The sequence below is a fragment of the Amblyomma maculatum genome, chromosome 5, assembly GCF_055883805.1.
Source record: "Amblyomma maculatum isolate TAMU_Amacu chromosome 5, ASM5588380v1, whole genome shotgun sequence".
NCBI lineage: Eukaryota > Metazoa > Arthropoda > Arachnida > Ixodida > Ixodidae > Amblyomma > Amblyomma maculatum.
This window is the reverse complement of record NC_139348.1, coordinates 116,659,874-116,672,796: the sequence shown is the minus strand read 5'-3', so window position 1 is coordinate 116,672,796 and position 12,923 is coordinate 116,659,874. Positions and strand designations below refer to the sequence as shown.

Sequence of the window (12,923 nt, the reverse complement as noted above, 5' to 3'; positions counted from 1 at the left end):
CATCCCATTCAGAAATAAGCGGACACCGAGCGATGGGAATATTCATATACTTTGAGAAATAATGTTTTAAATGTAGCTCTAACGTGGTCCTGTATCATCGGGCACAAAATATTTTGCTCATATGTTTTCAAATACCTGTTGTCTGCATTGTCATTCGCGCCGTTCTAAGCGAAAAAACATGGGTATCTTTTTATTACATGAACAATAAAACACAAGTTGGTGCGGCTTAGCGACTCCGGCTACTCATTTCCATCAATTTATAGGAACCACCTGGTCTGACGATATCAATTCAACATCGCATTACTTATGCACTGTTACATACATTACACAAGCACTTAGTACACAACCTATAAAACAGAGTAGAAGCCTCAGGAGCCCCGCCGGGGTGGCGCAGCGGTTACGGCGCTTGACTACTGTTCCCAAGGATGCGGGATCGAATCCCGGCCTCGGCAGCTGCTTTCCCGTGAAGGCGAAAAGAAAGGCGCCCGTGTGCTGTGCGATGTCGGTGCACGTTAAAGAACCCCAGGTGGTCGAAATTTCCGGAGTCCTCCACTACGGCGTCTCTCATAGCCTGAGTTGCTTTGGAACGTTAAGCCCTACAAACCAACCAACCAACAAGCGTCAGGAGAAGTAATATTCATGAGTGATATAAACTCTCTATATGTGTGTAGGTGTATTTAAATGTGTAAGTCTAAACAGAACAGTACATATTACAACATATATGAGATATGAATAAACCAAAACATAAGAACAAAAATAAGCTTATTTGTGGTATACTTACAAGATAAATAACTAAGCTGTTGAAGGGTTCACTAACAGAAAAGTAAGAAATTGAAAGACTGCTGGCGCAAACACACCAATAGGAAATAACTAAGGTAATAATACGCTCATTCGGAAAGAGTTAGGTACTCTAAAATTGCCTTGGTGGCATGCACTAAATTAAATGTTCCCAAAGATGCTCCTGTCCTTAAAGAACGCTGTAAATGCAAAAAGTGCTCTCTTTGGAAGTACACATGTTTGCCGCGGATCTAACAGCTTTTGTTGGCTTAAAGGCTTCTTTTGTCAGGCGGAATCGCCGGGCGCTGATGGTCCGGCGCATTGTGAGGCATTGCTAGTCCACTAGACTGCCGAGCTGGCAGGACGTGACAACTAGTGTGGCCCTTTGATATGGAAGAGTGCGTTTGGAATTCAGCCCGTCGCCCTTGCGTCCTCGAGGCGGGCACGCCACCCATAGCTACGTATGCAAGTTTCCACAGTTTCATTCTATTATTTCTATTTTATTTGATTTTGGGTTTTAACGTTCCAAAGCGACTAAGGCTATGAGAGACGCCGTAGTGGAGGACTCGTGGTCTATTATATGCATAGCTAGTGGTCTCTTACATTATCGCTCGAATTCAGAACTAGAGGAGCAGGGGCCGACAGACAAGCCGTCCGTGTGGTGTGCATTAAAGAACCCCATTTAAAGTGCATATTAAAGAACCCCTATGTGGTCGAAATTTCCGGAGTTCTCCACTGCTGCGTCTCCTATAGCCTGAGCCGCTTTGGGATGTTGACCTCCCTAAACGAAATCAAACCTACAAAGCAAACATAAGCTGGTTGCTTACGACTGTTTGTAAACCTGTACGCGTGCAAAATTAGAGGCACAAAGCCGGAACATAAAGACTAAGCTTCTAGCGACGTCTATTTACGGTGACGAGGATCCGGGAGTGAAGTAACAGACGACAGCCATTGACGCTCGTTCCTCATACTGTTAAGAGCGGAGTGTCACCAAAATTTAATTTCCGAAAAAATAATTACTGCGGCCTCGTAGTCATCAGTTTTAAAAATGGCTTCAACCTGGCCTGATAGGGCATAATTGAGAGAAACGCTTTTTTTAGGTCACGTTACTTGGCGTTCAATCCTAAGCTTTACGGTAGATAATTCATTACCTTGATTATGGGTAGATTTGTTCGCTGGCCGGGAACACATTTACTATCAGGGTGCAAAAGGAAATAGACGCTTTGTTCAGGTGCAGCCACGCCAAACATTTCATTCATTTGATTTCATTCTGAAAGGGGATCAATATCAAAGCAGTATCGAGCGGCATCGTTCAAAGTCGTTCCTTTTTAACGAGACTTCACAGGTATACCGGAAATACCAGCTCTTAATGGGAACATGTTCGCCTACAGCTGCCATGTACGCAAACAAAACGAGCACCCCATTTCGATGCCTAGTGCACTACCGCTCTTTTTGCGCACCAGTGCTCACCTTTTAGCTCACTGTTTCTAATTGCAAGAACGTTTCAATGTAGTACTGCAGTACGAAAAGTACTAACCATGAGGCATGCTTTCGTGTTAGCGCCGATACGTTCTTTCAATCATAATCCATCACCAACTAGACCAGCTGCGTTCGTTTTTTGTCTGCGAATGCGCTTCAATTATTTTATAATTATTCCTTCGGTATCGAAAGGTGGATTCCATAGACGCGGATCCAGAGCTTTCCAATGCAAGCATGCAAGTTTGCAGGCGCCAAGGTCACATACTCACAGGGCTGGTAGAGTCGTCCCATTAACATATATATACTAAAGCTGTGTACAGAGCATTGGGATTCACTGAGTGTTCATCTTTATTATTGGTATGCGCACTCTGTTCTTCGTTTTTTCGCAAAAGAAAGAATTCCTATTAACTGACTTGATTGAATTCTGTGCAGCCAACGGATACGCCAGGAGTGAAACAGTGGGCGCCATGTTCCTTCAACGTGAATGCGACGCCCGTCGAGTCTACGCCAAAATTATCCACGTCATGTCCAACGCAGATGGATACAAGATCGAAGGTGGCAGTTCTTCAGCGTCTTGATATGTACACACGATTATCCACGCGCTACGTTAGTGGTATACAGTTCGCAAATTCTCCTAACTATACCAGCTTGGCCGTGACTGAGAACATGCATCAAATCATTCTACACAAGCATCACAGAAGTTGTACATTCCAGTGCTCACTACAGAATGCAAACGATAAAGGAGAAGAGGTATAAAGTCCCAAAATTATATCGCATACGTATATTCCACTGTATCAGTCTTCAAAGAGCGTATCGTTCTGCGGCCAGCACTGACTGCGTACACATCTACGCGTCACACAAGCTTGGGTCATTGCTACCTACGGACGAATTGCAAGTTGGGATTATAAAGTAGGCAATGGGTTCCAGGGGATTCGAAAATAGCAGTCACTTTCAAATTATGGAATATTTGTCGTTACCACTTCCGTTGGAGCTGGTACTTACCAAAGTAGTACTGTTTTCGAAACGTGATCTAATTCGCCTTCAACGCTCATATGACCCGACTCAAGAACTTTCTGTCGTCAGCGCAGGAATTCAGGAATCGCACTGCTCATGTCGTAGTCACCGATCGCACTTACTTGTGTCCCCTGTGTCATTTGGTGGCAGACAGAAGTCATCGATACTGTAAGACATTTGCATCGTGTCTCAGAGCAGAACAACTAATTTTGATTTAACAGCATTTATTGGCTCATTAGTGGCGTGGGCACAACCTTTCTTCTGAGACTGTGGACACGTTATGCCAGCACAAACTGGCGTTTAAGGAAACAAATTGTGTCACAGCGAAGAACTAAGCCACCGTTCTTCCTTACCCAACCGAGCGCTCAAAGCAGTACTCGACGCCGACCATGTAAGAATAAATTTATAATTCCTTTTGTCTAGAATAGGAACCCAGGAGGGCACTGAGGTAAAGAAAACAGCGCCAGTGAGTATAAAAAAAATTAAGTGAAGAACTATTTGAGAAAAGCTATTCCTAATTATAGGTGATGTAGGGCTACGGACGCGTTTAGAAATCTACACATCTGAAATGCCACACAAATGAATTACAAAAAAGTTTTGCGTCATATAGTGACGTTGACACCAAACACCAACGCGTAGCAGTCGCGTGGGGCTGTCACCAGACAGCAAGAAATGAGCTGCACAGCAATTATAGCACATTTATAGCACAAAGCACATCAGAAGCGGCAAAGGCATAAAGAGGTGAACATGCAGCCCTATATACGGAAACAGTTAGAGAAATGTGTTCACATTACTGCACCTAACGAGGCTCCATGTTCTTGTGTACTTGAGTCATGTACTTGAACAAAACAATCTGGCATTCATTTTGTACGGCTTGAAACGAGCTACGACCTTTATCACAGCTCGATTGGAGCCACATGTCATGCGTCCTTACTCGTCAGTCACCGGAAGCAGAACGATAAGCTACAAAGGTTCTTTGTTCAGAACGTGTAAGGCATGGGGGGGGAATATAATTGTGCTGCCATGTGTGTTGCGTAATACCATCGATTTCAGCACGCAGTGGCTTGGGATAAAAGAGAAGAGGGAAATGAATGAAAATGTGCTATCGCTTTTCACTCTTAAGGACAAGCTTAGGTGACCGTCAAGTTTTTAAATCAATGTACGAAACGCGGCACTAAACCTTTTGTCTCCGCGTCCGCAGGCCCCACATATCCATCGCGCAGCAGTCACGAGCAACTCCTGAGAGAAGTGTACGCCGGCGCAAAGGTCGACCCCCGGGACGTCTTCTACGTCGAAGCCCACGGCACGGGTACCCAGGCTGGCGACCTCCAGGAGTGCGGCGCATTTAGCGCTGTTCTGTGTCCACCGGGACGAAAAGAGCCGCTCAAGATTGGATCTGTCAAATCTAACGTGGGCCACTCCGAAGGTGCATCGTGTAAGGCAAACCCCAGTTGTTGGTTTCTGCGCCTCCCCCTGATCTTGGATGAAATTATCACTGAAGTGAGATAATGATCTTTCAGCGTTCTATGATAACATTTCAAAAAAATAGGAACAAACAAAAGGCAAACATTAAGGACAGTGCTGTCGCTTCTCTGAAGTTCTGTTTACTCGCTTTTTTTTGTGTGTATTTTCAGGAATACAATAGAGGCAAATAATCAGAACTAGCTTTGAACACCTATGTGTTTCACCGTAGATAGTTGTCTTTAAACAAGTGCCGCTTTTAAAGACATTGATTGGGGGCATACTTGTCGTGCCAGTTTCAGTGTCGTATCAGTGGGCTTCCGAGAAGCTTTGCTTTCAGACGTTTAGCGTGTAAGCGTTTCCTGTGAATGCTGTTTCCATCAGAATTCGTTACTATTCTGTGAAGATGCCTGCCAGACTCATTTCATCGCAAACTTCACACCGAAATTCTAATGATTTCCTCATTGCAGTGGTCGAAAACCGCGCACAAAATAGAGCTTTTGGCTGCAACTCTATCATATCTATCGCATAAATTTCCTTCCCCGCCGGAAAGGATTGCACACTGTGTGTTGTTTATTTTTGCAAAATATGTTGCTCCAATATTAAAAGCTTGACTCGCATTTCTAGCGTCAGCTGTATTGCGCGCACACTGTAAGCGGCTGAAGACGGCTCGCTGCGTAGCAGGCATGAGGGGTGCTCACAAAGAGACCTGGAAATATGAAGGGCGGGTAAAAGTGGTATATGAGGGCATAAAAGTTTTTAGATTGGTAATAAGAAGCACTGAAGTCCTGTTCTTCCTTTTTCCCACTCATTCTACAACCCCCGCTATAACTCTAGCTCACATCTTCCCCCACTGCCCTCACAACATAAAACATCGCATGCATAAATATTCTCATTGGAAATCTAACAATTTTAAGCTGCTAGGAGTTCGTGTCGTTCCACTCCTTGGACAAATGGTCTGTGGCTGCCACTTTAAGCAAATGGACGAAAGAGGGAACTCACATATTAGAAAAATAAGCGGCAACGTATCTCTGGCAGCGACGAGTCTCAATGTCTTAGTTTCTTTACCTTAATAACGTCGCAAACTCTACACCGTGGACGAATACCGCAAACTCGAAAGAATAAACTTCCAATCTGCAAATAGGCATTACGAGCGCAAGCAGAACTTTAAAGCAAGGTTTTTGATCAGTGAAAATCCCCCTGCCCAAAATGTATGCACATTTGCATGATCTGGTTGTTTCACGAATGGGTTTTTTACGGCAGTGTTGCGAAGTAGATGTATGCTGATCTTGGGCGCCATAAATATGATGGACGTTTATGACATTTTTAACTGCTACATTATTGCAGGAGTAGGATCGTTTCAGATGTTGTCGTCGGGAGTATACGTCACACTTCGTTATGAATTCGGGCATATTATGGGAACCGGTTTTATACAACCGACACAGATGCATGAATATTTTTTAATTCCATTTTCTATATTTGTGCTACATTAATTCATCTGAACATTTCTCAATTTTTTTTTCGAATCCAATCCTTGGTTCGGGCGGAAGGTCTAAAGCTACCTTGCAACCTGTAGTTGTGGTAAACTCCTGACACCTTATAAAACGATCTCTAACCTGACACATATAGGGCCTTTATGAGCACGCGTGCAATATTTCGAGCAAACAAGGTTTGGATTTAACAAGAAGGCACAAGGAGCCCTTTCTTACTTGTTTACATCACCCGTTACTCGCAGGCATTTGTGCAATGACCAAAGTTATTCTCGCCATGGAGACGGGCATAATATCTCGGAACCTGCACTTCAATGAACCGAACCCGAACATCCATCCGCTGCAAGACGGCTCGCTTGAGGTCGTCAGCGAAAACACGCCCTTTCCGGGCGGCCTCATCGGCGTCCACTCCTGCGGTGTGGGAGGCAGCAACATTCACGCCATATTAGAGAGTAACCCCGGGCCTCATGCGGACCATCTACCTCGCCAGAAGCGAGAACTTCCCAGGCTAGTCCTAATGGCTGGAAGGAGCCAAGACTCTCTAAAGGTTCGTTCGGTACTGGCATACGTTTGCAGCAGGCAACAAGGCAAATGTAGTTTGTGTGAACCTTGGCATCGAATTTCAAAACTTCGTATCTGCACTTCCACATTATCATTATGCTATCGGCTTGCAACTTTCAGCATCCACGTCCTGTGGGACGCCATATTCTTATCAACCATTAAGTGTTACACGATAGCTAGTGCGCCATAAAATTCCCCTTAAATCCGCAATAAAACCACTTCTCTGCTACATGAGAGCGCGTTGAGTGGCACCGTTAGGCAACGCCTGCGAGTTGAAGCGCTCATTTCCCGCGTTTTATTGCTATACTACGCCTGTAAAGAGAAACTAGCTGCGGCTGCAGACCATAGATTTCCTTGTAAGAAGAGAATTGTAGGACCTATCCTTTCCCCTAGTCCCATCACTTCTCTTGCTTGCGCCTGATTCTAGAAGACTGGCATTTATATGGTCACGAATCATTGCTCTTCTGATAGACGCCCGATCTTTGAAACCGTTTCGGCACAGGTGACCAGGAAAGGAAACTCATTCAAATGACCTTACTTTTCTTCAGGAGCCTGATAATCTACTTGCGGTTTCCGTTAAAGCACGCAGTAAAGAATAAGGAATCAACGCCATGGCCTTAATGCCCTGAGGTGTTCGCCTGGCACGAGCGCAATAAGACAGAAATAGCGCCCACCACTCTGTGTTTCCCTTGAGTACTTTGCTCCAATCACAATACAAAACTTCCCATACTGCTCGCCTCTGTCATAAAGGCATAACATTATCACAAATCCTTGCCGGACATGCACGATACTGAGCCAGACTTCCTATGGTCGCAGGGACACTGATTCCTGTGGACGCGTTTGGGCCTGCCTTGCTCTCGCAACTGTTTTACAAAGCACAACTAGCCATATTCAAAGCATCAAACGCCTCAATGACATGTTATTGATGGTTTGGCCAACTTCGTCACGAAGAAAGCGTCCAGACCGATCAAAACATGAAGGATGAAAGAACCTGCACATAATATGTTCGTCGTGAGAGCAGTTTATGCCATGCTGTTTCCTTCATTGTTTCCTCGTGGTGAAACTTTTTTGTTTGGTGGGCCTGCCTAATATGCGCTCCAATGGTGTTCCTTATACAGGTCCGTTTACTGGTGCAAAAGATGCGGCCACATGAGTGCTTAGCGATTATTGTGTTGTTGTATTTTTATACTGACGCGAAACTAGAGAGCAACCTTGCCATAAAAGCTACAAAATTATTTCTAACATTTTTGCAGGCTTCACAAGACCGCCTGATTTCAGAGGGTCCGTGTCCGGACTCAGCGTACGCCCTCCTGAATAAAGTTGGGCAGCCCAGCGCGAAGCACTTCCCCTATCGCGGATACGCCATGATTCCTGTGGACGATTCCGGTAGAGAAGTTCTTAAAGAGGCCGTGCGGACACCCACGGAGAGGCGACCGCTGTGGTTCGCCTTCACAGGCGTGGGCTGCCAGTGGCCAGGAATGGCGAGGCAGATGATGCAGTTCGACGTTTTCGCCACCTCAATCCAGCAGAGCCACAACACACTCGAGGAACTCGGTGTCGACCTGATCACCATAATTACCGCCCAAGAAGACCAAGATCAAAGCCTGGCAGCTATTGTTGCGGCAATAGTGGCAATTCAGGTCGGTCGTTCCAAGACTTCTCATGCGCGATTTGCTTTAAAAACAGCGCCAGTGTCTCAAGGCAAACATTCCTACATCTATATGAGAGCAGCCCCGGACACTTAAGGAGCTGCCAACTATACGCACCTCAACCCCTTCCTCACAGCCGCCTAACAAATAGCTGGCCGCACAATCATCATCATCGTTAGCCTGGCTATACCCACTGCAGGGTGAAGGCCTGTCCCACATTTCTCCAATTAACCCGGTTCTGTGCTAGCTACATATATCACCAATGCGACATGTCACTTTGGTGATATATTGGTCAATTAAGACAAGCTAAATTATTATGACAGCAAGAAGCCAGCAAAACCAAATAACATTTGGAAAAGCTTCTTCATTGTGGAGTAGCTCTCGCTAGTGAGACTACAAACATCAAGTAAAGCAAAGGACACGCCCTTTACAATACTCGTGGCTGGTGGCATAAGATGAAACAAAATCCACCCATGTATTTTGTGGGCAGATTTAAGCGAAGAACTAAGCAAGAAGGAAATTGCTAAGCCTAACTCCTGCCTGTTTGGTCTGATAAAAACGCGATAGAAAACATGTGAACTCTGAATGAATTTGATTGTTTGATGTGCAGAATAGTTACCTGTCACAATTGTAACCTGTTAAAACAATAGCGCTAAGTAGTCATCGGGATGAAACACAAGAAGCGCTATTCGTGGCTGAGCGTCGACTTCATGTTTTCTTTACCTTTTTGTCCGCAGATGGCGCTGGTGGACGCACTTAATGCTATCGGAGTTCATCCAGACGGAATTCTAGGCCACTCGCTGGGCGAGATTAGCTGTGGCTACGCGGATGGTAGCCTCAGCGCCGAACAGGCTCTTTCTTGTGCATACTGGCGAGGCCGTTGCATGGAAATGGAAAGTTTGACTGAGGGAGCGATGGCAGTTGTGGGTACGTACGTGTCCCACCATTTGGATCAGAAAATGCCTTATCACCTAATTTGTGCCCATAGCCATGTCAGTTGCGATAAACGTCATTCTATTGTTTCCTTTTGTTCCCTGTCCGTATGTGCGCCGATGTGCCGGTAAAACCCCAAAAAATGCAGTCAAAATATAAAAAGCATCAGAGCCAAACCATAAGTGGTGGAGAACGTACTCGCCAGTACTTTTTTGTCTCATTCCCCAAAAACGTTACTAAAAATAATAATTAACATTTAAAATTCAGTTCAGAGGCGGTCCTTCTTGAATCTCTTTCGTAGCCATCGTTGGTCCCATCGGCGCTGTAGGCATAATACGAAATTCTCCAGCCATGAAAGTAGCAGCTGAGCCCAACGTTGCCTCTCCCGGCTAACAGATTGTAGACTAGATCGATGGAAGTCATCTTATTGTATTTAGGAGGAGGGAAAGAATGGCTGAGGCTACAGTTGTCTTAACATCTTTGGTTGCGCGGTGAGAGTGAAGCAATGTGTAGCCGGATATAGATGCGACGAGAGCAACTTGCAAGGTAGCAACAGTGAAAGCAGGTTATGACGAGGGCCGAAGAATGCGCAGCGTGAGGGTGCCAATGAACGACTACGGTGAAAGGAGAATGTATCAAAGGAGTGCAAGAATTCACCTCACAAAGGGTAGAGAATAGAATGCGGAAGAGGCAAATGCGCACCTTGAGCGCGAGTACGGAAGCGGCAGAAGAGGAAACGTAAAAGTTCAAGGGGGGACGTGGAAGAGGAAGGTACAGAGATGGCAGCGGGACTTGTGATATAAAACTCAAGAACATACCGCTAGTAGATTATAATAGGCAGGTGACATGGCCGGAATCTGATTGGTCGGCGGGTTGTGCTACTTAATGATGCCAAATAACGGCCGGAGCCGCCAATTGTGGTTGCTACATTCAGGTGAGAGTAGGGCCCACCTAGACCATCAGGAAATTATGTGGCCTTCTCCATAATGTGTTGGCGTGCGACTGCATTCTATTCGTATATATGAGAGTGTGAAGGGGCGTTTGTTGTGCGGATTACCGATTATGCGAAGAACAAAGTGCATGTATGCTCTCGAGGACCTGCCAAGGAAGCGGAAAAACAGAGACATTAACGCTGTGGCGATGGCTTGTTGCAGTAGTCATGGCACCCAATTCCAGGTACTTGCCCTATGTACCTGTCAAGAGCAATGTTTTAAAATGAAAGTGTCCAAATCCTCATAGTGCAGAAAATCTGGTGTTGTCAAGGGTCCACATCATCCGTCCAACTGGAATAATTATTCCCGACTCAAAAAGTGAACTCAAGAAATTTTAAGGCAGGGGCCAAATTAGTCTTGGCGCGAGATTCATGCAAAGGGGTACATAGTTATGTATAATCAAGTGCTGTCAGCTCCGGTGGTCGGGGATTTAAAAAGGCCCTCTGAATGCCGAACAAGCACAGCACACATAGGTCACAAAGACTGGTCGGTACAAACGTGTTAGAGGAGGACTTGGAGAATGAGCTGTAGTGTGTGTGACGTGGCAGCATTAGTATTAATACTGCAGCGGTGAACAGTGAAAAACAAAAGTGAGGAAAAGAAGAAAAGGGCTTCATTAAGTGTCATTATTGACCCGAATATTGAGCCAATTCCAAGCTTTAACGCGTTGGTGTCAAAGGCCCCCTCCTACAGAAAATCCAGCGCCAGCGTCGACAGTATTGACCATGTCAGCTAAAGATCAAGGACATGGCTCTGGCAGGTAGTAGTATCTGCATGGCTAGCATGGCCGAGCTGTGATTGGCCGTAAATTGGCCTGACATCACGCGACTATTTGACGTGGACGTTCAAGCTGGAGGGACGATTAGCCCTCTAAAACACTCATTCTGAACCAGATATGCACCGCTAGGCCGCGCAGGCATGTTTATACGGCTTAGTGAAACGATACTCTGTACCGATGTGGAGTGGCCTTTGAGATAACACTGCACGCTAGAAGGATGTGTGATATATTAGGAAAAAAATAACGGTTTAATAATTAGGTAACTGCAAATTCCATGTACTCGAACAAGGATCGACAAGAGGAGTTGTGAAACGGGAGCCATTACCTTCGTGGTGTCATACCTTTAAAAGCAGAGCTTCAATGTCCTCTCAAATTTTTCTTCGCCTATTGGATAGAGAAAAAGATAGTCATGGCGAATTGCGTGGTCGCTATATTTTTTACTGACGCCGGAAAAGAACCTGTAGTATACGACCGAGCAGAGCAAGCAGTTGGAATCTGACCATCCTGCTTGAGAGTCACATGGGATGCTTTTTTATGCAGAAAAAAAGCATCGAATATCACCACGTGTTTACACTTCGTAGATAGGTTTTTCGTTTCGGCCCAGCGTATGACACTGTCTGGTCCACGTCTTCGAACTCCTCATTAGCCCTAACCAATCGTTTTATTCGAAATTGACTAAGTTTTAAATATTTACCTGATAATTGGAGAACTGTATACAGTAACAAACCTTGTGCGCCAAATAGTTACATGTGTAAAATATTTTTCTCTATTTTCTATTGCGAATTTTTTAATGTCCGAAACGGTTCGCAATACACATGGTATATTGGTATTTATGCTAAAAACTTTGTTGATCTCGTATTATTTTATTCGCCTCGCTGTGATGGTGCACTGGGCGCTTGCCCAAGAATGCGGGACTGAATCCAGTCCGCAGTGGCCGCTTTTCAACTGAGGCGTAAAGCAAGTTGCGCATCTGCTGTACAATGCCAGCGCACGTTAAAAGCCTCAGGTGGTAGAAATATCTGGTGGCTACTACTGCGGTGTCTCCAACAGCCTAATTAGCTTTGGGACATTACACATAAAACCAAACCGTTGCTTTATCGAAAAAGTGGGCAATACATCAGCATTGCACTAGACCTTCCTTATAAAGCTGCTACAATCCACGTAATAGTCTTGAATTTTTTTCTTTAGTGATGTTCAGTTCTGTGCATATTTCATTTATCCACAAATTCATTAAGCTAATCATTCTGTTGGTAAGGTTTTCACATCTGGTTTGTCGCTTCTCATTTGTATCGACTTGTCATTCGAGCTCTACTCCTGTTGAAAGCAATGCACAAATTAGCCCGCCTTGGTGACCCTTGGGCTGTTCAACATCCCATTGAGTCTTAACTGGTCACCCTTTAACTGCGAAACTGGTGTTTTTAATGCAATTGCGCATAAGCTGTCATCGAGGCATAACTATCGCGTTCTCTGTCCCGCCGAACGTTGTTGATTGGTTTAGACATCACAACAACATGACCTCGCGCGTGTGGTTCAAACATCGCACTAGTGTCACACAGTAAAATAATGATGTTCCCAGGACACTGTTCCTCAACAAGCGTACAGAGTAGTGAGTTCATTCAAACGACCTTATGTTCTGTATCTGAAGAATAAAAGGAAATTCTCTGCGATGTAAAATGTAGCCTAGTCAGGAATCGAACTGGTCGGGGGCAAAGGCGCGGCCACAGTGTAGATTGTTCGGTAAGAATGATCCCTGAGAGGTCAGAAGCGATGGCATCACATTACACAGAAA

The 12,923-nt window shown here is 45.1% G+C and overlaps 1 protein-coding gene across 1 annotated transcript in view; it reads left to right on the top strand.

Annotated features, from left to right (window-relative positions):
- Positions 1 to 12,923, top strand: part of LOC146189304 (fatty acid synthase-like) — a 75,170-nt gene that overhangs the window by 17,527 nt on the left and 44,720 nt on the right. Inside the window, exons 4-7 of the mRNA XM_084605230.1 lie at positions 4,472 to 4,705; positions 6,467 to 6,768; positions 8,036 to 8,422; positions 9,169 to 9,262. Coding sequence (XP_084461356.1) covers positions 4,472 to 4,705; positions 6,467 to 6,768; positions 8,036 to 8,422; positions 9,169 to 9,262 — 1,017 coding nt within the window. The remainder of the gene's footprint in view (positions 1 to 4,471; positions 4,706 to 6,466; positions 6,769 to 8,035; positions 8,423 to 9,168; positions 9,263 to 12,923) is intronic.